Source organism: Procambarus clarkii, chromosome 5 (assembly GCF_040958095.1).
Source record: "Procambarus clarkii isolate CNS0578487 chromosome 5, FALCON_Pclarkii_2.0, whole genome shotgun sequence".
Taxonomy (NCBI): Eukaryota; Metazoa; Arthropoda; class Malacostraca; order Decapoda; family Cambaridae; genus Procambarus; species Procambarus clarkii.
Window position 1 is genome coordinate 33,735,124 of NC_091154.1, and position 26,269 is coordinate 33,761,392.

Below are 26,269 nucleotides of genomic sequence, written 5' to 3' on the forward strand. Positions count from 1 at the left end.
ATATATATAATTAGCTATGGGATATTATCTTGTTCCTTAATATGTTATTTTTGGACTGGAAAACCTTAAAAGCCAGTTTGAATTCTGTAATGTGACTGCTCAGTGAGATTTATTGTATGGTAAGTGCAGTCAGGTCACAGCTGAAAGGTCCCGACTTTAATTTCTATCACAAAACACAAGTCTTTGGCAACGTTACCTTTCACCTGTTGCCTAGGTTCAACTAGCAGGAGATAGACAACTGTTGTGGGTTGCATCCTGGGGAAAAGGTCAGTAATTGGCTTATGGAGACCTCAATAAGCCTAACAGGTTTCCTGTCCCAGACTATAGAAAACAAAATATAAACCCGATGGCTCTTGAAGACGTGTTAGAACATGGGTGTAACTCCTGCTAGCAATAGTGATGTGTTGAGCAATTATTCCTAAACAGTCATTTCTCAATTAAACGATTATCTGACAATGAATAACTACTTGTTAAGTGATTGGGAAACTGTTAGGAAATTGGTAAACAAAGACAATTAAAAAGGAGAAGCCAGTATTGAACAGCATTTTGAGCATGTTAGCTTCAATAGTTGATTTGATATAAGTTCAAAATTCTATAGAATTTTATCAAATTAAAGGCGCACCTTGTTAAGTGTCGTTGTTTACCATAACTACTGATCCATCATGACAAGACCATTAAAAATCTTACAAGAAATTTATTTGAAGTAATAAATCATGTGTTATTGGTCAAATTTAATTTAGGCACTGATTTAATCAAATTAATACTTCTGAAACAGGTAGCAGACTTTTTAATCTAAATTTTTATTGCATAGTTCTGATAAGCAAAGATGATATGGAGGTATGCATGCATGTATGTATGTATGCATACATTATAGGAGCTGAGGATTGTGAAACTCACTTGTTAACCATGACTGCAGTTCTTGACACAGGCCTTGACTAATTAATTGATAGTACGAGTGATAAATATTTTGTACTCCAGTGTATAAACAATAAATGATGATTTTTATTGAAAGCAATAAACTTTTGTTTTATTTCCCATGAAGCACAAGGAAATGTGACTAGTGGGGGGTTGTGTGGCAATTAATTCCAACTCAAATAATATTCCTAACTTACAAAACATGAACTATTTGTGGGTAAAACAAAAAAGTTATTTGCAATAAAGGTAGGCTTTCAAAGCCCTGTAAATAGCCTTAGGCAAATTTATCTCCAGGAGTGCAAATGGTCAAATATGCTTCTCAAATTCCACTCTTCCCTGGAGTTGTCAAAATTAATTTTTTTGAGAGTGGGGAAGAGGGAGAGAGCAAAGTGGGGGACCGAGGGGAGGGGAAGAGATTAATAGGGTAAAATGAAGGAAAGAAACCCAGAGATATATATTATATACTGTATAATATATATATATATATATATATATATATATATATATATATATATATATATATATATATATATATATATATATATATATATATATATATTATACATATATATATACATATATATATATATATATATTATATATATTATTATTATTATACATACACACACACAAAAAAAAAAGAACAGGGGGTGGGAGGAGAAGAAAATATTAATTTAAAGTGTTCAGTGAGAATCCACAAGGTTTTCTCTGCTTACTCTTTGTTTTCTTCTCCCAGGTTATGGGTCCCTACAATTGCACCAGAGGTGGTACCCTTATTATATATATACAGTATATAAATACATACATATGTGAAAATATCTGTCTATTCAAGGTTGGAAGCCAGACACGAAAGAAGGGGATAAAGAGAGGAGGGTAGGGAGAAGTGGAAAAATGGGGGAGATGGGGAAATAAGAGGGGTGGAATCACTTTTTTTTGGGGGGGGGAGGGGGGAAGGGGGGGAAGAGACATTATCCTGGGAACTGCTGTGTACTCGTTCTAGTACTGTTGTAAGTGCAGTGTGGCACAACAGTCACTCAACTCCTGGTGGAATATCATAATTTTAAGGACAATTGGAAACTTTGCTTTCTCACTGTTTCAATACACCACTCCTCTCAAAATCTTCATTGAATATAACTACTGTACTGTATTTGACATCGATTACCTTGTCAGCCTGCTCTCACACTGGTATTTTGAATATCTAGAAACTCTTGAATACAGTTACTTAAAATGCTAATGATCAATACAAAATTCAAGTACTAACTCTATAGATATAACTACAGGTACTCTTCCATGAAAATAAAAATACCAGTATAAATAACAATAATTAGGATAGTAATGGATAGAATAAATGATGATAATGACATTTAATGGGCAATGACACTTGCCAGTTAGCTTTGAATTTTTCGTTGTTTGTGCATTATGAACTCTATTCGGGAACTTATTTAATTGTTTTTTTAAACTGTATACAGTACCATCAACATTTGATCTGCAAATTCAGGGATACAAGAATATTTGTTTAACTGCCCAAGTTAAGAGTATGCAGCAAAGGATTCAGCCATCCAAAAATTAAATGGCACAAACTTAGTCAAATTTGATAGTGTATGAATATTTGAACTATATACAAGGACTGGTTGGGCCAGATGCAAGGTGTCACAGAACATAATGCAACATTGTTTAATGTTTTGGTGCTTAATGCATCTTACCACTCATGCCACACCCGTGTCCACCCTCATGATTTCTGACAAACATCTTGTGCTCTGAACACTTTTGGACTATTTTTTTGTTTTATGATAGCATCCAGAACCTTTAACACACATGCACAGGAACATGCATTTTATTAAAGTAGAAAACAAAAAGTGGAATTTTTAAGGTCTCTGGAACCAAATCTATTTTTCTCTATTATGAAACCAAGTTTACTCGGCATGCAATTTTCCAGAAACATAACCCTCATGAAGATCAATAAAAAAATTACAGTATATAATATATAAGTTATGACAAATTTATTGTACCTTACATTTGAGGCAGGAAAAGTAATCATCAGAAAAAAGCACTATGCCAGTTCAACTGTACAGCACTTGGAAGGATACAAGGACGAATAAAATGGAATAGGACGGAGGGAAGAAATGGTGTCCAACATCTTGCATCATTGGAGATTGATCACTGACCTACAAGTTAGACCATTGCTGTTCCGACCAAGTCCAAGTGGTTAGGTATTTTTAAGGCAGATCAAATTAGTACCAAGTCAGTGTGTGTAGGAATGGCAAAGATGTCACACTTCTAACACCATACCCAATAATTACAGATGCATAGTAAAATATTTAACACATTTATTTATATATTTACAGTATACATAATTCTGTACATAAATCCACCTAAATATACAAAAATACATTAAGTAAATAATACAAAAAAAATTGAAATTATAACAAGTAAAGCTGGGATTCAGATACAAGATGGTACAGGTGCCCTGCTGCTACACTGCAGTACAGGTACACCTGGTGCTATACTGTGGTACAAATACCCCTGGTGCTACACTGTAGTACAGATACCCCTGGTGCTACACTGCAGTACAGGTACCCCTAGTGCTACACTGTGGTACAGGTACCCCTGGTGCTACATTGCAGTACAGGTACCCATGGTACTACACTGTGGTACAAATACCCCTGGTGCTACACTGTGGTACAGATACCCCTGGTGCTACACTGTGGTACAGGTACCTTGATGCTTTACCATGGAGATAAGAAGTGATAAAGTACATATGGGAGAGATCTGTTGATGATACAACAGTATAGAGAAGCTAGATTCTATTTAGATAATACTACCTGTGTCAACATATATGTACCAACTACAGCACAACACAGTTGTACTACCCAACCCACACTGTATTGACACTGTACCTGTAGGTTCTCTCTTTAATACCAAGTCAACCCAAGATTACTATAAATGGGGTGAGCACTGATTCCCAGCATTCAATCTTTCATCAGCTCCTCAACTAAGAAAACCATGTTCAATACCTCACCTTACTAGAAGACACCCTGCCACCTCAACCATCATTTGATGGCATCTGCTAGCACAGCTCCCACTCCAAAGTGAACTGGCACCGACTCTGGAGTCTTGTGTATCTTGTATCATTAAAAATGTAACACTGTTTTTGTCACATTTATGCTGTTTCATATTCCTTACCTGGTTACCCTCAAAGATCAATAAATATACAGTATATGTCAAGCATGACAAGTGACTGCAAATTTTATATTAACCTCAATCTAATAAAGGAAGCACGAATATTTGTTTACAGTACTTAGTATTACCTACTTGAATCTCAAACAATGGCAGACAATGAGTCACAGTAATGTGGCTGAAGATATGATGTCCAAACCACACATCAGAAACTGAAGAAACGATGAAGTTTTGGTCTGAAATGGACCATTATCAAGTAGTGTCACGACTTGATAATGGTCCACGACAGACCAAAACATTGTAATTTCTTCATTTTCTGATGTGTGGTTTGGACATCAACCAATTGCAATTTCTAGTTAATAATTTAATGCAACAATGCCAAGAAAAATATTCAACAGCAACTTGACCATTAACATAACTTGAAACAGATACAAATTTAATATTAGTCAAATTGAAATGTGCATAGCTACTGCCATACTGTAATGGTATTAAAGTTCATTTCCTGAATCACAACCTTTTAACAACTTAACTTACTTTTATAAGATTTGACCTTATTATAAAAAAATATTCAAAACCAGTATGACTATAACACACTTTGCATGTCACAGAAGAAGCAAAAATTCCTAAACATTACTAAGGATGCTATTACAGAAGCAGAAAGTCATCAGTTAACCTATGTCAAAGGAGACAGACTATGAAACTTTGGTAAATAAATTTTCCAATCATCTTCAAATTGGAACATTCAACCAGGAGATGACTGAGTGAAACAATACAATTCTGACATTAAGGAGCAGGTTTCCTCTCTATTAGTGCCTCTGTGTTAGTCTTGTGTGACCGATATGTAATTAAGCTAAGGCCATTTCCCATCCTTGCTGCAAGGAGCATATGAAGCTTAGAGAACTGCCCTAAAGACTCCTTTAGTTATCTTGAGATAAATAATAGTTGATCATAAATCAGTACTAAATAACCAATATGAATATACATTCTGATTAACTATGATGTCAGTGTTATGTTACAAACTGCAAATATTAGTTAAAAAACAAAAGCTCTATATTTTCTTCTTAAATTTTATTTAAATAGGAGTTTGTAGAGCATAGCCAATATATGGTTTACCTCTTGCAATTATCTTAAGGTTAGATGTGCGATATATAGATCTTATTTGAGTAAATACAACATTGTGAATCATGCCAAGCATCAATACCTCAAGATTTGGTAGGAGTTCTATTAATAAGATATAAAATGAAGTATCCACATGGTTGAGTGGCTGGTTGGGGACCCACTTGCTAACAGAACGGGCATTAAAACTGAGTCGTAATGTCTTTATTCCATCAAGCATTTTGTTACCCGCTATCTCCATCAGCCATGCACATGGTCTATATGCCAACATGAGCTCCATACTAGTCAAGATGGGAGAAGCTGTAATCAATTTCTCTGCTAGTGTGTTAATAATACTAGTACTTATATTCTGAACAGCAACACTGGCAAAGCTTAATGAAGTTAATCTTGATAGTCTTTTGATATGAAAGTTTGTTTCACTAAATACGTTCACTTCTGAAAGTAACCTTATTTCCAGAAGCTCAAGATTGGGGCACAGAGATATGAGCTGGCATATTTCATTTAAATTTATACTTGTATACAAATGAAAATGTAATGCACTTAAGCTCGGTCCTATTCTACTAAAAAGGGGTATATACAAAGAAAGAAATTCACCATTTCTGATGTCCTCAGAAGGACTAAATGGTACATGAATCGTTAAGTTCTTACATCCGAACATTGGTATCCAGATCTCGGCAAATCTAGCATACTCCATAATATTATCATCACTTGTATGAACACTAGCACAATGACATAGTGTTAAATGCTGCAACTTCCTAAATTTTAAAATGATAGATTTTGCATCAATATTTCCATTAGGTTGCAATATAGTCTCAGGTATACAATAATGTATGAAAGACATTAAACCAATGAGGTCAATGTGCTTAATGTTGTAGGTCATAAAGGAGCAATGCTGAGGTAAACTCACAGGTAACAGAGGCATAAAAGGCTGCATGGTATGGCAAGATATACTGGTTATATTGGGGTAAAATAACATTAGATTATACAAAAATTCTGTAAAAGACTGCCTTTTAACAACCTTTTTAAATTTTCTTCTATCACCCATGTCAACACACTTGAGCCTTGGAAAGGATATGTATTTTTGCCTGCTTAAATGGCTTTCACTGCCAGCAATAGTATTAACCCTTTCATAATCTAATCCAGAGAAAAATGTTTTGTATAAACAATCAACTGGAACCATTAGTCTGCCAAAGAACTGCTCTACTATAAATGTGTCTATCAAAGGGCAGTGCTGTCCTATGCACAGAAGGATCTCTTCACAAATGTTTTTACGCAAGTGTACTTTCTTCAGGAATGGGGAATTTTCTACAACAATAATCCAAGGTTCAACATTTCCAAAGATAATGTGTTCAGTTGATAATTCTTCTATTCCAAATGGTTTCAAAGACTTCAAAACTTCAGCAAACACTGGGCATCTATTTCGCTGGAGTTCTATCTGCATCTGTAATGAATATATACACATACTGCATTGATTTTATATTTTATAAAATAAATGATAGTGCATCAGTTGACTTCATTATCTGACTTGACTTCAGTGATACTATTGTCTCTAGCCATTGCAAAAATATACCATAAGTGGCAATAACAGTTTTAATGACAGTTATCACCCAAGCTTGTTGGGTGATTTCACTGTACTTGATTTCTAAGGTTGTTGCTTAAGCCTATGTATCCATTGCAACAGGACAGATCTGGCACTTCCAACAGAAACGTACCCCAATTGCCTCTCGAGAAACCTCTACTTGTGTTCTGGCAATATTTCTTATATTGGGTAGGAGGTTTGAAAGCCATGGGTCTTTGATATTCATATAGTGTTTTCCAATTGTCCTTATGAAACCTCTAGTCTTCACTGGGTTTGTATAGTAGCATTTCCTATATCTTTTGCTCTCGAGTATCTTATTTGATTGTGTATATATGGGACCTGGTCTTTCAGTCTTCCATGTATATATTACGATATATCTCTCTCTTGTCTCTATTCACAAGAAAATATTATGAATGTTTTGAGACAGTAATTTGGGTGCTTTACTGTATCTATGAATGTCCAATATATTCTCTTTATTCCTTCTATTTCAGATACAGTATTTCTCCAGCTATCAAAGAGAATGCAAGTCAAGCACTTGTGTTGTCTAACAACAAGACAACATAAGTGACTTAAAAAGTAGAAGTGCTGTGGTGTGATTCTTTCTCTTTGGATCAAATCTAGTCTGGCTGATGGTATGTTTTCTTGTTTATGCTGCTTAAACATTAGGTTGATTGATATCATAATTCCTACTGTATATCCTTCACATGTTTTCCTTCTATAAGAAGATCTGATTGTACCTCCAAAATCCAGATTACTGTACATCATTTCAGCTCTAATCCAGAAGAATGGTGAAAAATCTGATTACCAGAAATTTGCCCTTATTCTGGCTATTTATTATCAAATTTTATACATTTTTTCCAAGTAAATTTCAAAATGAAAATTACCCAAATAATTTTGTTTTAAATATGCTCGATGGCATTCATAAGGCACTAACTCTTTCTGTTATTTTGTGTTACCCTGTAATACCAATATCACACCAATATCAAAGAAGGTCATGCCCTAAAATTTCCCACACACTATGGGTCAATTTTACTAAGAGAAGTTTTAATTTCAATCTATTTTATAATGGGCAACTACCAAGAAAACCTGTGTGAGTAAAAATATTTCATCACATCTAGGTTATTTCCCACACCCCAGCCTTGAAAGCTCATTTACAAAGGAAACAGGACACATACCTCAGTGAACAAAAACAATGCCAAATCAAAATAAAACAAAACACATAATTGTTTTTTTTCCAGTGCACCAATTTTTTTCCAGTAATGCATTTATCTACAAAAATCATTACAAATTTGACTGGAGCTATATTAAATGAGTTAGCATACATGCACTAGTTTTTACCACACTTCATGGGCAAATTTCACTGTACAATATTTTAATTTTATGACATGAAATTATGGAGAAATACCAGAACAACCTGTCAATAATGAATGCCTGGCACAAGGGAAACATCTCCCTCAAAGCAATAACCAAACCATAACTTAGGGCAAGAGAGAGGCCATAAGCATCCTTTGGCTAAAGTGTGAGGGGCCCCAACATGCCCCAGGAGCTGGGTCATGCACAACAAGCAGCTCTTTTACATGAATAGCCCACAGCCCAAGAGCTATCTGTCTCTTTCCATCAAGAGGCTCCAGTAGAGAGAGAGAAAAAAGTCTTATGCACTGCCCAGATGCAAGGTGATTCAAAAGGAGTGAGCTCATGGAGGAGGAAACCACAGCTCCTCAGGGCAGACATCTCTCCTGGAGTATAGCATAAGAGAAACCAGGCAGACACCAGAGAGTAATTGTTGTCACAGTTGGAGTGCAATGGAATATTAGGGCACACTCAATGTGGGTGGCATAAAACACAATCATGAAGCATAAATTAAAACAAAACAATGGTCCCAAGCAGAACAAATGTTCCAGGGAAAGCTAGCACCACTTGACTAAAAGCACATGAAAAGCACCAGGCAGAAGAGTGAAGGGGCAGGCTGCCTGAGACCGAAGTGATCTGGGCTACCATTCGGTGATGGGGAGCTGCAACACGGTTATAGTATACTGTACATCCAACAGCAATAATCTTTTACCTTGGGGTGCCTAATTTCCTTAAAAGTGTCACTAGTTTGTTGTACTTATGCTTTTTAGTTTTCTTCTCAGGCAAGCTATTGAGCTTCCCTAGCTCCTTGGCCTTTTTGCGAGGTCTTGACATGCCTCACAAAGCACGCCATATAGATTGCATTAAGTTGCACAATGAAATAATTTTTTGAGTTGTACAGCTGTATTGTTATCAGTGGTACAGAATACACAGATTTTTGCAGTATTCATACCAATAAATATTTCAGCCAATACAATACTGTACTTCAATTACTTTAATTTTTTACACAGGCAGGTATAAGAGAAAATTAGTTCTGACCCTTGATAACAGGCTTTAAGCTCTCCCTCCTACACCTTATCCTAAGCTTTTCCCTATTATTTTTCCACTGGAAGACAATATGGCAACTGGACTACAACCAGGCTTACAATTACTGTTCAGTGAACATGGTTGAACAGTAATGATTGATGATCAATCATCCCTTCTTTACCAGAGGGAGGAATTATGAGTAAAAAATAAAGAACTTAAACCTCACATCACTGGAATACAGAAGAGTTAAGGAAGATATGATAACAATATAAAATTCTCAGGGGAATTGAGAGGGTAGATAAGGACAGTTTATTTGGAATGGAATGTACATAAGCAAGGGGACAGAGATGGAAACTATGTACTCAATGAGCTACAGTGACATTAGAAATAAAAAAAAAAAAAAAAAAAAAAATATTGAACAAATAGACTGGACTATAAACTGAAGTAGCTGAAGCAAACTCCATACACAGCATCAAATGCACATATGACAGAGCCCAATAGGCTCCAGAACCTGCTGATCAGTCGATTGATGGCTGAATGGCAGGACCAAAGTGCCAAAGCTCAACCCCAGGAAGTACAATTAGGAAAGTACTCCTTCCTCAACCAATCATAGTTGAGGAAGATTGGGGAAGAAAATCCTGAGTTGAGGAAGATAATCCAACCCACACTTGCCCCTACCTATTCATGCCCAGCTTATTTCTGTCCCATCACCCCCTTTCCCACCCATCTTACACCCACCGACTTCTTCTACCCTTCTCACACCCTCCTGCTGTTTGGCATTCACTTAATTGTGGTTGCAGAAGTTCAACTTTAGCTCTGTGGTCTCGCCTTACAACCTAAGCAATGCAACATGTGATGTGATGCAACATTGTACTATGCAGGGAGGTATCAAATTCTTTAAAGCACACTCATGGTTTTATTTCAAACTGAACATGGAGGGAATATAAGGCATCATGACCTGAACCACTCCAAGACTGAGTTAGCTTATAAAAAGTAACTATGGATTTTGTTTTAGCATTACTAAATCATTAATCACTGCTGGGAACTCTATTTAAGAGTTTCATTTAGTGAACTCTGCAAGAACAGTTGTGCTAAGATTAATTTATATAATTACCGAGTGTTATTACTGTAATTTACTATTTCACTACTGTACTTACTTAATTTCCAAACTGAGATCATGAGAAGCATTGTTATGTTATAATACATTCTAACACAGAAAAACATATTAAATATCGGTATCAGAGCATTGATTAACAAAGCAATATTGGTATCGGTCAACATTTTGGTATCTTTACCAGCACTAATTTTAGAACTTTAATTCATTATCATAATCCCCATTTGCCACTATCATGAAGTAAAGAAGCACTGACCCCACAGAAAAAAAAAAGTGTAAGAATACATTTGAGATTTTCTAGATATCAAAAAGAAAACTACTAAATTTGTTGTAAATAGAGATAAATGTTAAGAGATGGGTCACTAGCCTAATTGCCCAACCCCCTATACTACATGGAATGAGAAGCCAGTTGCACTACAAAGTGGTGAACACGGTTCCCTATGCTAAAAGATGTGATCAGCTTTAATTTGAGGCACTGATCTTTACAGTTATAAACAACTGAAAGTGAACAAAATTATTGTAGTACCTACCACAATCAATAAATAATAAAAATGAACTACAGTACTAACCTTTGGGTTATCTGGAAACTCTGCAGCATCAGTGGCCCCAAGAACTCTTGTTGAAAATATAAGTTGGAGCAAAAATCTAAAGAGCGGAAACTCGCAATGTGGATCCACTAGTTCTAGATATATGGTGAAGCCCTCTTTTATGTGCCTTCGAATTTCTGAATTCTGTTTACCAAGCCACTCATTATTTTCCCACCAATGCTTCAATTGCTGGAGATGTGTCTGGAGGTTGAAAGAAACACTGCATTGTATTTAAAAATTCTTAAAAAAATTATGAAAAAGTTTGCCTTCACAGCAAGAAGTAATTATCATAGTGTTTTGCCAAAATGACTATACTGTATAACATTAGAAAATATGTTAATGAAAAGATAACTATTGTTCAAAGAATTTGGAAACTAAGAATTTTTAAAACAAGGAATTTAAAATATTTACAAAAAATAACAGATGTATTATGAATAGAATTCTTGATCGATAAACCAAAAAATAAGAAATGTGTATCTGCAAATAAATATTAAGGCTAATTATAAAATCATACATTGCCTGTTTCAAAATCTGCATTAATTGGTACGAGACATGATAGGAAAAATGGAGATGGCGAATGTAGACGCCAATGGAATACAGTACTGCAGCTCGAGTTTGCAACATGCATGTTGCAACTTCTCTCATGCAACATGTTGGCAAGAATCGAAGTGTTGGCAGAGTCAAGATGTTGGCTGAGGAAGTTGCTTGGGAAGTGGTTTAGCAACTCAATCCAATCTAGTGAAAATGTTCCACTAGATTGATGGACTAGGTGACTTCAAGAGATCCTTCCACAGAAAAGAGATTTTCACTGATATCCATGTTCAATGACAACTGAAGACAGAATACCATACATGAATATTCACCCATGGAGGAATGCACATTCTCTTCAATCATCTTCAACATAATTATGGCCTTAGGCCATATGATTAATTGATACAGGTAAGAAGGTAGAAGTGGCCATGGTGTGACAGTACAGACCTTATGATGTTGATAAACACCATCTCAACTTGTTCTAGAGGTGATCATTCTTATCCTATTAATATCTGGTTAATCCAATCCTTGTGATTATAATGCATCATCTTTGTTAACAAAATGCCAGCTTTTTGCCTTTCTACTCCACATACTCCTCTGGGAAATTTCTCAAAATTAAATCTATCACAGTTGTAAGTGGTTCTCATGACCTTTACAGTTCATCTAATATTATCCACTCTTAAGAGTACTTTAACTCCGGTGTGCCCTTTCACACTTTGCAGTCCAATTTTCTTATGTGCAATCTAAATTCCATTTCCCTGTGGCATCCTTCCCACTATGTCAAATTAATTTCCAGTAAAACAAAGATTTGACTATTACAATACTGTACAGAAATCTTCTGCTGATCAGCCTAATAGCTTCACTTTGAAATCTATTATTTTCAACCTCAATTCTTTATCAATATCTTAGGTATTTGCATCACTGCTAAATTGGCTTTAAAACCACCTACTTTACAACTCCCAAGCCTCCAAAATGTTGAGAATTTCTTGCAGATTCAGAAGATATAGAGACTTTACAAAGACTCGCACCCTTGTTCTAAGCACAGCTCTCACATCGGGGAAAGCTCCTACTCAATAATTCACATAATTTAAAGGGAATTTATTTATACAGTATCTCCAGTTCCAATGACCTCACTTCAGATAAAAAATCCTAACTATGCTGCTGCAGTTACATTAAGACTCATCGACAGGGTCTCCACTTACAGCTTCCAGCCCTACCCCCCACTGTGGTCATATGTTGTTCCAGATGCACTAGCAGCCTTCATTGTTTCCCAATGGACAATGGCACTCCATTGTAACAATTGGCCACCTTCGCCGACCAGCTCTACACAGGAACTCAGAAGTCCTGCGGTATTCTCCTTGACGGATGCAAAGCTTCCTGCCACTAAAGCTTCCTGGCTTTCACCACATTTGCTGACCTTCGAGCTTTTGCTCCCACCGTGGCCCCCTCATCAGATGCATCTACTACTGGAGCCTCAGCACCCTGAAAACTCTTCATCTCAGTCAGGACAAAACAGGACCAACAGCTCTCCAGTGACTCACTCTCACTGCCCTGACCACTTTGACTAGCCGTAGCCACCACCAAGCCTTGTCCCATCCTCAACACCTCAGCACTGCATGACATCTGCTTCACAGTGCTGCCTTCCATGATTCCAAGGCACAGGCCTGTTCACATGCTGCCTGCCACCAGTAAAGAACTCGGCTGCTTTGCCACTGACCCCACAGGAGGGGATGACCATACTCTTATCTCTCCTACTGCTACTATTTCTACTACTCCTACTCACTTATGGTCCCACTGCACAAGACGGTTCACATGTTGCCTACCTCTGTTACTGGATCTAACTGCTCTACCAGTAACCCAGGGAGCAACAACATTATTTTTCCTCTACGGAGATGTCTCTTCTCACTGGGAAGTGGGAGTACTACAGCAGCTATAACAGCACCCACAGCACCGATCACTGCTACTCCTACGACTTAGGAGTATTACTTACAGATGTTGCACTGATATCCACAGTAAGTTGTTTCTCCTCAGCCAATCAGCAAACAGCAGTGGGCTACACATCATAGGTGGACGAGTATAAAATAACACGAACTGCCAAGTCCAGGCAATTCCAGTATAGCTAAACAAGGAATAATGTCTCACAATCATCTCAACAACAGACTGCCTCCAGCCTGGACATATGGCCCACAATGTCTCGATACTATTTTGCCATTCTTCAACCCATAAGCTATCTCAAACATGTACTGTTAACTGCTGTACAGTAGTAAATTTACAGTACTGTCCTTCTGTCAGGGTACAGTAAAAAGTCTACACCTTCTCGAAGTAATCGAACAATCTATATTACACATCTCTGACAAAGATGCATTGGCTCTCATTTATGTAAAACAGCTGATATAATATTCACTTTTTTTTGTAACCCTGCAATGTATAGAGGACAACTTTGCCTTTCACAAAGATAAAAAAAATCAAATGTTCTAGATTACATTCCATTTTATATCCAAAGTTGGGTACAGAATTTTTACAAATTACTAAACATATATGAAAACAAAATAACATCTAAATTTTCACTGTTCAATTATTATGTGATGTTGCATCAAGAAGCCAGTTTAACAAATTTGATATAAATGAATAAAAATAAAATTAGAATTACATATATTGTAAATTTAAAGTCTTTGAAAAGCACTGCTAATGCAAAAAAATGAAGAACATAAATAAAGGAATGCAGAAGGATATGTTAGTGTAAAAATAAACAAGAAATAAATACATTATATATACATACAGGTATATACATACATATATAAATGCATACATACATACATTATATATAATAAACAAAGATAATTACAATATCAAAACACTGTAAATACTCAGATGCTCTAAAAGAGCAGAAGATGTTTTATCAGAAGCTTACCAACAACAGAGTTTTATCACGAATTTGCTCTGGTCCTGATGTCAGAATCTTGTCCAATTTGCTACTGTGTTCGTGTACAATGGAGAACTCTGCAAAGGATTAAAATTAAGACTAGCATACTGTACATATTTATTTAGAAACTGACATACTAACACAAACATACAAGAGAGAGTACATTATTCCAACATACTTTGTCAATGGCACTCTGTAATCTCTTCATATCGAATAGGGTAACAGTACATTACTGTGCATACCTAAGCTTGTTCTTGTACTTAACCCAGATTTTGCTATTACAGGCTAATAGATCAGCCTCGCATTTTATGTTCTCTCTTGAATCCATGTACGACTAACTATCCTGCGAGATGGGGATATTAGATGAACTTATAACTAATTTTTTATCTGCACTCTGTAATCCTTCATACAGAATAGGATAGCAGTACATTGCTTTAAAAAAAAAAAAAAAAAAAAAAAAAAAATCTGCCTTTTTTTTTTTTTTGCAAGCATCTTGATAGAGAGAAAGGGGGGGCAGGGAAATTGGGAGTAAAGAGAGAGGAGGGGGGGAAAGGGAGAGGAGGGGGGGAAAGGGAGAGGAGGGGGGAAAGGGAGAGGAGGGGGGGAAAGGGAGAGGAGGGGGGAAAGAGGAGGGGGGAAAGAGAGAGGAGGGGGAAGGAAAATGGAGAGGGAATGGTGGTGGGGGTGGGAAGGTATTGAAGGTGGAAGGGAAAACATGGTGGTGGTGGGAAGGTATTGGAAGTGGAAGGGAAAAGATGGTGGTGGGGGTGGGAAAGGGAAGGGAGATGGGGAGGGGTAGATGGATGGGGAAGGGGATGGGAAGGAGTAGGGGGATGGGAAGGAGTAAGGAGATGGGAGGATGGCTGGGGGGTGCATAAATTAAAAATCCTAAAATAAGCTTTTGGATGGCATAATTGATTACAGTATTTTTTTCTAATTTACCTTGTAGTTGAAGGAATTTTGTACTATGCAGTGAAGGAGGGATGGAATGCTGCAACACCAAACTAATAAATTTCTCCAAAGCTTGTTCTTCCAAGCGTTTAGGGGTGTGGGATGGTATGACCATTTCTTCTTCCCGGGGTGCCATTCTAAGAAGTGTTGCAAGTGTTCGACAGATCTCCGACTCATCCCAAGGCATAAATCCTTAGATAAAAACACAAATTATTATGGCAAGAAGGTTTTATCGGGGGAAGCACCAAGTCATTACGACTATATAGCACTTAGAACGGGGTTAGGATAAGGATTTTGGGATGGGATGTGGGAACGGAAGTGTCCAACCACTTGAACGGTCGGGAATTGAACGCCGACCTGCATGGTTAGTGGCCCTCAGGTAAATCAGGTAAGTTATATAGACAATTAGGCTAGGATAAGTACAGTTTTGTATAGTCACTAGTATGCCAAAACTTTAGACTAGGTCTATGCTTGTTATACAATATAAATTCTTGAGCTTGTTCAATATACAGTACTTCAAAATTTAAAATGCATGATAGGCTAGGCCTCTAATGACTGCATGGACTTTTGATACGATTCTGAAGTCATTTGACATCAAGTGTATATGTTCACAAGGGCAGACAACCTACAGTGCATTTCAAAATTTAGAAAATGCATACAGATTAGCCTAAAATAGTATTATTGGATACTTTATCAGTATATCCTTTAGAACCCAAGATAATTTGTCAATGGATTTTAACATAATTCATTTTGTGGAGACAGGCAACATGTTTATGTACACAAATTTGGCTTATATGAGGGTCCTGGTAATACAGTCAGGGTCGTTCTCGACACAATCGAGAAATCCAGGTGGGACAGAAATAATTGGGCACATTTTCTTTCTGTGAAAAAAAGAAAAAAGAAAAACTCACCTAGCAGTAAGTAGGTACTCAGGAGTTAGTCAGCTTGTTGTGGGGTTGCATCCTGGGTGCGGTCAGTAATTCGGTCTAGAGGGGGAGGGGGCCTCGATATAAGTCTAATGTATTTATTTATATAAACAAGAGTTCTTACATTCTTGTACAGCCACTAGCACGCATAGCATTTCGGGCAGGTCCTTAATCCCATGTTCCCGGAAACGGACCCGGCAAATCGTTTAACCACCAGGTACCCATTTTACTGTTGGGTTAAACAGAGGCTACAGTTTAGAACTGATGCCCAGTAAATCCTTGCCGGCCAAGATCTCCGGCCAAGATTCACAGTCTCCGTGGTGTAGTGGTAAGACACTCGCCTGGCGTTCCGCGAGCGCTATGTCATGGGTTCGTATCCTGGCCGGGGAGGATTTACTGGGCGCAATTCCTTAACTGTAGCCTCTGTTTAACGCAACAGTAAAATGTGTACTTGGATGAAAAAACGATTCTTCGCGGCAGGGGATCGTATTCCAGGGACCTGCCCGAAACGCTACGCGTACTAGTGGCTGTACAAGAATGTAACAACTCTTGTATATATCTCAAAAAAAAGATACGAACCCAGGACAAAGCGCTCGCAAAATGGCAGGCGAGCATCTTACCACTACACCTTGGAGACTGTTTATAAATACACTGTTTATGAATATACACATTATGTTCATGAATACACTCTGGTTTCCTGTCCCCCGACACAATGAATTATTATTATATCAAGGTCCTCTAAAGTTAAACTACTGACCCTCTCCAGGATGCAACTCCACAACAGTTTGACTTAACTCTCTGGTACCTATTTACTGCTAGGTGAACTGAGGCATTAGATGACAGGACATGTACCCAACCATATCTGTCCCACCTGGGATGCTCAATTGGGAGTCAAACACCAAACCTTACCTAACCCTTCTAACTCTAACAATATAGAGTAAACTATGCTATTATTTGGAAATTGTGCAAAATGCCAGTTAACAATATGACGTAACTCATATGCAAATAACATGCTTACCTGTCAAGCAAATAAACAGTAGCTGGCCCCTCCACTTGGTTGCTCAAGCAGTCAACACCCATTAATACAACTAGGCTGCCTTAGGCTACCTTGGCAATGGAGTTTATGAATTCATCAGTCACAGACGCTGAAGCACACTCGGTGCTCAAGCTTAACGTACGCCTCAGTAAATGCATCACACCAAGCAAAATTTTTAGCGACTTCCTGATGTATCAAGAGTCACGAGTTACAGCGGTGGCCTCCAGATGTGTCAAAGGGTCAAGAGTTACAGCGGTGGCCTCCAGGTGTGCCAAAGGTCACGAATTACAGCAGTGGCATTCTGGTGTGCCAAGGGTCATGACTTACAGTGTGGCGAGCCTCGCAGGTAAGCCCCTGGAGTGCGGTCACGTCACATGCAGCCTTCACACATACAAATAACACCTTCGTTCACAGAGGTTACGTAAATAGGAACACTTTCGTATATTTGTGTATCAGCTTTTGTCGTTGATCTTGGGGACACAAGTGTTTAGGTGTGCCCAGGCGGTCCTGTGTAGGGTAAAACGCAAAAAACTTGCGGATATACGAACGTAGCTTGTCGGAGGAAATTTGATTGTGCCTTGCGGCAGTTAAATATACTTTTAAGCAGATGTTTGGTGATCCCCCCTAGTATTAGAGTCCCCGGAGTGGTGACTCTGGGGACTCACCGGAGTCACAGTAAGACACAACCAGCAGAAAGACTATCGATACCCAGTGACCCCCACAGGATAAGGCATAAGACTTTGTGAATTCTGGATAGTCAAAGGAAGTTGCGGCAAAGTGGCAAAATTGCAATAGCCTTACCTAAATTTCAGCCCATCGGGAAAAAACTTTTTACAGTGATCTCCGGCAGAGCAGCCAGGCGCCAACTTCGCATTTTCTACAGAGCCGCCCATTTCTCCACCGTCGAGACCGTTTAGTTCGGATCCTTGTTGCCCACAATGGCTTCTTTGTCAGTTCTTTACTCTTTCGGCTTTAAGGAATTCAGTTCTGGCCGTGGAGCCTCCTCCAGTGCCCAACCTGTTTCCGGGTGCTTTCGTGTCCTGTGCTCATCAACTTGCGGCTCAGTCCTCTTCCTCTTTAGTCATTGAGGCACATACAGTTCGCGAGTTGACCACGCAGTGAACTGTCGAAGAAGTTCTTCCGTTGGGTTTGCGATACGGTTAGTTGCCCATGGATGGTCCTGTTCGCTTCAGCGTGGAACCAGATGTGTCCGTTTTGAGATGATGGGGGATAAGTAGGGAAATGTTCTTCGATGGTTAAAGGCTCTCCGCCGATCTTCGCCTTTGGACTTTTTTCGTTTAAAATCCCGCTGTCTCATTTAAGTTTGAGAAGTACCTTGGCACTACTTTTGCATTTTCCATCATTTAGCTTCGATCTCGGTTACCGTCGCCTTCTTTCCTTTTTGTTTTAGCTATATATCAACCGTCATTTGATGCCTCATCGTTTGTCTTTGGCGGAGGGAACTCCGCCAACAAGGGATCTCTTTTTTCTTTTGTTGGCGTTGGATGTCTTTTTACCTTTCATAGGTATCCTCGTGTTTTCTTTCATTAGCTCCGGCCTGCTCATTCTTCTCCTGTGCTTTCTTTTGGCTTCTGGGTCGGGTGTTTGTGTCTATGTGTTTCCCTTTAATCCGCGATCTTTTATTTATAATGCCATTTTTTCTTTTTTTTTTCTTTTCAAGTTGTCCTCAGGCAGCGGTGGATTCTCTTTAGTCAATAGTGTCTCTGGTTCTTTGTTCCAAGATTCGGTTATCAGCAAGGTGAAGGTGGTTGATTTTAGCTGGCCTACAGCCTTCAAGGGTCCGTGATGGCAATAAGTTTGTGGTTTTCTTCGCGTTCTTTGCCCGTGTTTTGTGGCCGATTTTTGGCTGTTTTGGGGGACGGGGGACACAATCAGGGTGACTCTGTGCTAATTTCCTTTAAGGTTACTTGCTGCTCCTTCCCTATTCCCACGGTATAATCCTTTCTTTGTTCTCTGTGGAGAGTTAGTTTGAGGAACCTCCAAGGAAGCATCTCTGAAATCCAGTACTGAATGTAATAAAACCCTTTATGGTGGGGTCCCTTCGGTGGCTCCCTGTTCAGAGCCAGTTCTGAACTTTCCACTGCTTGTGGAAGCTTGTTTGGTGGAAGCATTTTAATAGCAATGACCAGAAAATAGACCCACCCCGAACCCAAGCCTAATGCCAATATTTATCTTAATCTTTCACTGAGCAAGAGGTGTTTCATTACATTCAACATTGAATTTATTTTGTTACGGATAGCCAGTTTAGGGACTTCATACAGCTAATGTTGAAGGCCTGTTTGAAGGCCTCAAGGCATGTTTAGAAACCCAAAACACAATGGTACCTCACCAAGGGATTTGTAGCTTATTACCAATTGCATCTGTATACTTTTTTAATGTATGGTTATTACAAGTCTGTTTAGTTTTTTGAATAATCGTTTCCTTTCGGACTCTTAATTTGGCTTTTGCAAGTGTTGTAGTATGACTGACGCTCTGGTGAATTTGGAAGTTTTATTTGCAATGCTTTTTGACCTAGAAAAATATTATTACCCAAATATACCTTAGGGACACCATCTCACTAGTGACCTCAATGAGGACAGGAAGCTCCTATTTATCCTTATTTTACCCAGTTAGATTTTGAATTGCAGTAAAAAAAATTTGCCATTAATGGCTTCAGCGGCTAGGCCGTTCCATGGGTTTATAAGCCTATGGGTGAAAAACCATCTCTTTGTTTTCTGCCCTGTTAAGCTTTGTGAAATTTTGTAGCAGTGATCCACATAATGAAGGTTTGTATCCTCATGAAACTATTTCCATGAACATTTTCACTACCATTCCTGTGCTATCGATATGTTCACAGATGGATCAAAGTCATCTTGTGGCATTGGCTGCTACATTGTTTTCCCTGGCATAATGTGTTGCCTTTTCCCAGAGATGAGCATTTTCATGACTCCACAAGTTGATGCCTCTTCACTTCATGATGATGCATTTTCCTTGCAAATAAGATAAACTTAAAATACTATATTATAATCACTTCCATAAATTCAGTCATTGGCGAATTTATTCTTAATTTGTACTAATAATTGCAACTTGAATTTTTTTCAATCATCATACTGGAACTGGTAAGAAAGAGGACAAGATAGTTAAAGTCATAATATATGTATAGAAACAGCATTTATTTCTTATTTGTCATATATATATATACATATTATATACAATCTCACTAATTTGTACACATAGTTAAAAAATAGGCTATGTACATCCCATGCTGCAGCAATGCACTCCACCCGGTGGGACATATCTTGGTGCTGACGAAGTGATTCCCAAGTCTGAGCTACGTACAGTTTGATGATGACAGGCAGCAGTACTTGAGGTCGCCTATACCCACTGGTCACGTCAAACTTGTAATACAGACTGCAGTATACACACATTCAGTATGACAAATCGGGTTAAAGATTGGAAGGTTTTTTTTTTTTTTGGCACCAACAAACTGTAGTAATAGAAGTCCAGTGTACTATAAGCTATGGTACTGTCGGGCAGTGGTACTAACACAAATGCTGTCACTGTGGTATAAACAGAAGTTTTCATATATATATATATATATATATATATATATATATATATATATATATATATATATATATATATATATATGCTGTAATAAAACTTACAAACCACTTAAATTTTTGTGAACCTTGTGAAGTTGTGGTCGTAGAACAAATACACAAGTTACTCTTGCATACTTTACTGTATTGTTAGTTATCTACCTCAAATAGCCCGTATGTTGAAATTGAATTTTTTCGAACTAGTAATGAAATGTGCATTAAAAACTAGCATATGGCAGCTAGTAAAGTGAAATAAATTTCCTCTAAGAACAGAATCTTTGTGAAAGGAAAGCAATTATATTACCAATGGTTTATATTTGAATTATGCATCGTGCAGGAAATACTGAATTTTCTTTTAAAAAATTCTTAAAAATGTAAGTTATATTTAGATTATGCAGAGTAGTGGAAGGGTAAGTAGTCCCTGGAGCCTGAGCCCTCAAGGTTAGGTAGCCACAACACAACATCACATTTACAGTTCTAGCTAGCCACCAGGGGTAGACAACTTCCTCAGGCAGGTTTTTGTACTGTTGGCTTGCACCCCACACCTGCCACTCCAGTGGGTAGACAAATGAGATCCAACACAGTCCAGCTTTAACCAAGCTTTGGGTAATTCATTACATAACACTCTGTATCTTACACTCCAGGTCCCTCAAGACGCATCGACACAAATACACTCCCAGTTGTTTTCAGGTACATTTTAGGGATAAGATAATAATGCAGTGAGTATTATGAAGTAAACTTCCCAGAAGTCAAATGTACATGGGTACAAACTTGGCTGTTTGCTGCATCATCCCACCAGGTCAACTGACCAATTTAAGAGCTGCTGTTAACACATCAGTTATTAAACTTAAGTCATTCAATCTTTTAAATCACATTTTTGTACAATAAACCACCTGTTTTGTGATAAAACCAGCTGCTTGCATTGCATGTGGCACAATAAAATTTTATATTTTTTTATTGGCAGCATACATTTCTCTACTGTATTTGCATTATATTAAAATCACAACAAAACAATTTTAACAGGATTACAATTTATAACAAAAAATGCCTTCAAACTATAAATAAATAAAAAATATTCTATAAATACTGATAAAGTAAATATAAAAATAGTTCTCTTATTTCACAAAGGAAAGAACTTAACCTATTGCACTCGGCTGCTGCACTGCATGCCATAATTTCTGGAAAACAAAACAAAACCACAGGAATCTTGGGATGACAGCAACCCAAATATATTAACAGATAACAAGATGGGCCTCTTTGTAGCCATGGTGGGCCTGCAGTTTTGAGGTGGGTTAACAACTTCAGAGCCAAGGTCTATTCATGCCTTGATAAGACCCTGGTCTGAGGCCAAGGGAGGGAGGGTAGCCTGAGGAGTAGCCAGCTGCACTCATGAGCCCCTGTTGGAGCATCATGGACTGGTGAGCAGCCAACTGAGAAGGGTGGGCACCAGCTGATCTAAGTAACAGCTCCTCTTGGGCCTGCCGCTGCTGAAGGTACTGCTGGTAAAGCTGAGACGTTGGATCTACTAGACCACTCGCTAGCGATCCACGGCTACCTTGGTTCATTAGCGCCAATGAATCGCGACCAGAGTATGATGCTAAACTGGCAGCATTAAGGTGGCTGAGTGTCTGAGCTTGTGTAGATGATATAGAATTAAGACTGGGAATCTGAAGGGATGGGTGAGACTGTGAGATAGGATCCCTTGGGTCCCGTGATAAAGATGGGAAAGTTCCCTGGCTCAATCCAGGCAGGCTTTGATGGGACTGTTGGTGGGCAGGAGTGGGAGTCCGAGGGGCTCCTGGTAGACCTAATGCTGCACTCAGCCCTGGAGACTGTGGTAAAAATGGGGAAGATGAACCAGACAGTGGACGTGGCAAAGAGCCTGGAGTAAGAGCACCTTCTCCACGGCCAAATAGTGGAGAGGATTGACCAGTCATCATATTGGCATATGAACGTCCAATACCCAACTCTACACTGTTGCTGGCTGTTGTTGAAGACCCGCCTGCAGCACTACTAGAACTAGAAGCAGAGCGACCTGATGATGCTGGAGTTCCAGCTGAACTACCTCCTGAAGATCCTCCACTACTTGGCCCACTTCCCACTTGAGTTTGTCCGGCACTAACTGACCCTCTTTGCAAGAGTTCATGTGAAAATATATTTGCCTGCCCTGTGCGACTGGCAAGAGAAGCGAAAGCTGCACGATCAAGAGCCAAACGTTCTTGCGTTAGTCGATCCTGTGCGAGACGTTCAGATGGTAAGGACCCCATTTTATGCAAAGATGCAATTACTGAGGTGGTTGCCAAATTACTTCCTAAGCTGTTTGCCAAACTTGTAACAATACTTGGCGGCAAGCTAGAAGCTAGGCTAGAAGCCAAGCTTGTGGCCAAACTGGAACTCCACATACTTTTCTGTTGCAGGTACATGTGTGACTTATCAGTGGCATGAGCAGGTGGCAAGTCACGACTAGCAGGACGAGTACTCTCTGTGAGCTTTTGGTGTGCTATTGGAGGTTGTGGACCACTATGTATTTGGGACTGAGGAGTTTGTGGACCTTTGGACAACTGTTGGGGTGAGGCAAGACCAGGCTGTGTTTGCATATGTGGGCTGGTAATCTGCTGATGGTAATTTGGCAGCACTGACATGTCCTGCAGCTGTTCAGAATCTAACTGCAGGGTCAGGTCTGCTGGTACTGCTGCTGCTGTTGCTGGTGGCGGTGGTGGTGGTGGTGGTATTATTCCAGTAACAGATAGATTTGGCTGATGCAATTTAGTTAAATCATTAACAGAAGTTATTCCACTACGTTCTAAATCTAAAACTTGACTTTGTGTAGGAGTCTGTCCTCCAGTTACATCAAATATAGGAGATGGTAAAGCCTTCCCTACAGCAGTGTCAGGAGTTGGGTATGTGGAAGGGGTCCGCTGAGGTTCAGTAGGTGTCTTGACTGAATCTTTCTCGGCAGCAGGTCTGCCAGAATCTGGCTCTGTAATACGGGAAACAATCTGGGATAAATTGGCCAGGTTGGCAGGTAATGCAGATGGATGTGGTGAAAATGGAACCGTCACATTAGGAGAGGCTACACTACTCGTATTTATAGTATCTTCTACAGATTTTGGATCTGTCCATGGTGGAGTGGGTCCACCAACAGTGGTTTCTCCCCCAACTGCAACTGGTGTACTGGGTGGGAAGTCTTGAACACTACGGTCTATGGGTGCCCTCTTTTTTAGGGGCTGCATCTCAGATTTGATGGGCATAACTGGACTTGGTGTTGGCAGTGTAACTGGCCCAGGAGATGCTAAATCACTGGACAATGGACCAGAGTGGGCAGCTGGTGATAAAGATGGCTGTTTCTTTGAAGCATCTTGGGTATTAAAATACCCCTGAGGCTTCTTTTGTGATGGAGGAGGTGGTACTGAACCAGTATTTTTATATTGATCTGTAAGGGGTTTAGTTGTATCATATGAATAATAACCATACTGTGATTTAGTCTTTTCAGCTGAATCAGGTGTTAGTGAAGCTGGGGAGGGTTTGCTTGTGGGTGTCGCTGGAGCAGAAGCTGAGTAGTAATGGGGAGCTTTGGCTTTGTCGAGATTGGAATCGGATGTACTATAAAAACTTGCAAAGCCTGCAGGAGATTTTTGCTTTTTATTAGCTTCAGCTTTGCTGGAATAGAAGGAACTCATATATGGTACAGTGGGACTGTAAACTGGTGATTCTGCTGGCTTCAGCTCGACAGCTTTTTTTTCTGGTTTGTCAGCATTAGTCTTGTCTGTCATATCTTGATAGAAACCTACTTTTATTGCACCATTTGCCTGATATTTAGATTTTTCTGGATCATAGGATGGAAATGGTTTTGATAAGGACGTTTCAAATCTAGGAGAATAAGCAGGTACATTTGGTGACTTTTCTGGAACTGGTGAAAATGGTTTTGAGCCAAATCCGGGAGTATGGGGTGATCGTGTCATTGGTGAGCGTTCACCCTCAGATGAGAATGCAGCTGGAGAACGGTCCGAGTCAAAGCTATGATTAAGAGGTGAGCGGTCAGATACACCGGAAGACGATACCGAGGCTTTTCGCTGTCGTTCAACTTCTAATTTTTTAGCCTCTTCTCGAGCACGATCTAGCTCTTCTTCCTCAAACTTATACGGGTCATCTTCTTCATCAGGCTGTAGAAGACAAGAGTACAAATTACACTTATCACTAAAACATCTATAATGTAAATAAAAATGTAATATATTTTAATACTGTAAAATATTGTAACCTACATCCAAATGCAGATAAGTGTATTGTGAATTTACTAAAACCCAAGTAAGCTTGTACTACCAAACTTCAATGTTTAGTATGATTTTGGCTAACTGCACACTAAGCAAACAGGATTACAATACTGTATATGGTCTGCAAGGTGAGGTATTCGTCTCCTTTCTCTAGTACATATAGAGGAAATATTTCATTAAAAAGCAAAATTCTTCCCAAACTTTTGACAAATATAAGGTATAAAAGACTACAGTATAAGGTATTGTATTTATCTCATAAAATTTAGACTTCTAATGTTGAAACTGTTATCTTTCAACATTTTAAGTATAGATTATACTGCCCAACCATTACAAAATATTGCTCCCTATTGTCAGATTATCAAAGATTGCAATAGACCTCAGGTTCTACATGGTGAGATTTTACACCCACTATTTCTACACCATGCAAGAATTTACACCATTACAGCGGATCCGGATCAAACTGCCCTTATTCTACCTAAATCAAAATGCAGTAGAAGGATTCCATTCTGATAGTAAAAGTGCTGTGATCAGTTATAACATGAATTAATAGCACTCTTAAGGTGGAGCAAATTTCATGTATTCACTGGACTAAGATTTGAAGCAGAAAATTTAAATAAAATTCAGTAACATAGTTTAAAAAGCACATTTCCCAAGTGATTCTGTTATCAAAATGTGCAATCTATCAGTTGCAATAATAATAATACAAATTTTAATTTAAAAAAGATACAGATGAATATGGTATAATGGTTGAATACTGTAGTCATTATATAAAATGCATATTTAATAAAGCCACTAGTATGCAAAGCACTTCGGGCATAATATAATACACATACTCTTTGATATAAAATATAAAAATCTGGATGCAATGGAGCCCTTTTACTGTCCATTAAAGTCCTCTATCCAAAATTTAAGACAGTTTTAAGTCAAAAACAGCTTTATTAAATTAAAGTACACCCTTAATGAGGACTGAGACTGTTTTACACTAGAATGTGTTAATAAACATAATTTTATAGAACAAAAGCGAGCTGCAAGAGAATACCCTGGATGCTTTCTGTTTATAATGTGGTAACAGTCCACTTTGTGAAATAGGATAGAAGTGAGAGCGACCACCCATGAGATCAATGGACACACCCCACACATGAACCGCGTGGAGAACTGAACTCAA

General features: G+C 38.6%; 3 protein-coding genes across 6 annotated transcripts in view; 1 reads left to right on the forward strand and 2 right to left on the reverse strand.

The window, feature by feature from the left end:
- LOC123762894 (ligand of Numb protein X 2) overlaps positions 1 to 1,019 on the forward strand; it is an 84,133-nt gene extending 83,114 nt beyond the window's left edge. The window contains exon 7 of the mRNA XM_045749656.2: positions 1 to 1,019. This exon is cut by the window's left edge and continues 8,835 nt beyond it. The gene's annotated coding sequence lies outside the window, so the exon portion shown is untranslated.
- Positions 1,020 to 3,225: 2,206 nt separating this feature from the next.
- LOC123762876 (uncharacterized) lies at positions 3,226 to 19,216 on the reverse strand. Of its 4 annotated transcripts, XM_045749618.2 has the most exons (6): positions 17,214 to 17,985; positions 16,181 to 16,255; positions 15,261 to 15,461; positions 14,307 to 14,395; positions 10,847 to 11,065; positions 3,226 to 6,649 (listed from the first exon to the last, which is right to left on the reverse strand). In XM_045749618.2, exons 3-6 carry the CDS (start codon positions 15,454 to 15,456, stop codon positions 5,165 to 5,167), a joined length of 1,989 nt encoding a protein of 662 aa, XP_045605574.1. In that variant the 5' UTR covers positions 15,457 to 15,461; positions 16,181 to 16,255; positions 17,214 to 17,985; the 3' UTR covers positions 3,226 to 5,164. The 4 variants fall into 4 exon arrangements, with proteins under 4 accessions (XP_045605574.1, XP_045605583.1, XP_045605590.1 ...); XM_045749627.2 differs by lacking the exons at positions 16,181 to 16,255; positions 17,214 to 17,985 and adding an exon at positions 18,033 to 19,216; XM_045749634.2 differs by lacking the exon at positions 16,181 to 16,255 and having other exon boundaries at positions 17,559 to 17,985.
- A 1,167-nt stretch (positions 19,217 to 20,383) lies between these two features.
- Positions 20,384 to 26,269, reverse strand: part of LOC123762850 (trichohyalin) — a 188,387-nt gene continuing 182,501 nt past the window's right edge. Inside the window, exon 15 of the mRNA XM_045749605.2 lies at positions 20,384 to 24,996. Within this exon, the coding sequence (XP_045605561.2) occupies positions 22,135 to 24,996 (2,862 nt within the window). The 3' untranslated portion in view covers positions 20,384 to 22,134. The remainder of the gene's footprint in view (positions 24,997 to 26,269) is intronic.

What these genes read in the sequence shown, in the direction of transcription:
- LOC123762876 (XM_045749627.2), bottom strand. Translation starts at nt 15,456, where the DNA reads ATGCCTTGGGATGAGTCGGAGATCTGTCGAACACTTGCAACACTTCTT. An exon ending in GTGATAAAACTCTGTTGTTG is followed by an intron (nt 11,066 to 14,306) that starts GTAAGCTTCTGA and finishes TTCAACCTCCAG; the next exon opens with ACACATCTCCAGCAATTGAA. An exon ending in AGTTTCCAGATAACCCAAAG is followed by an intron (nt 6,650 to 10,846) that starts GTTAGTACTGTA and finishes TATTCATTACAG; the next exon opens with ATGCAGATAGAACTCCAGCG.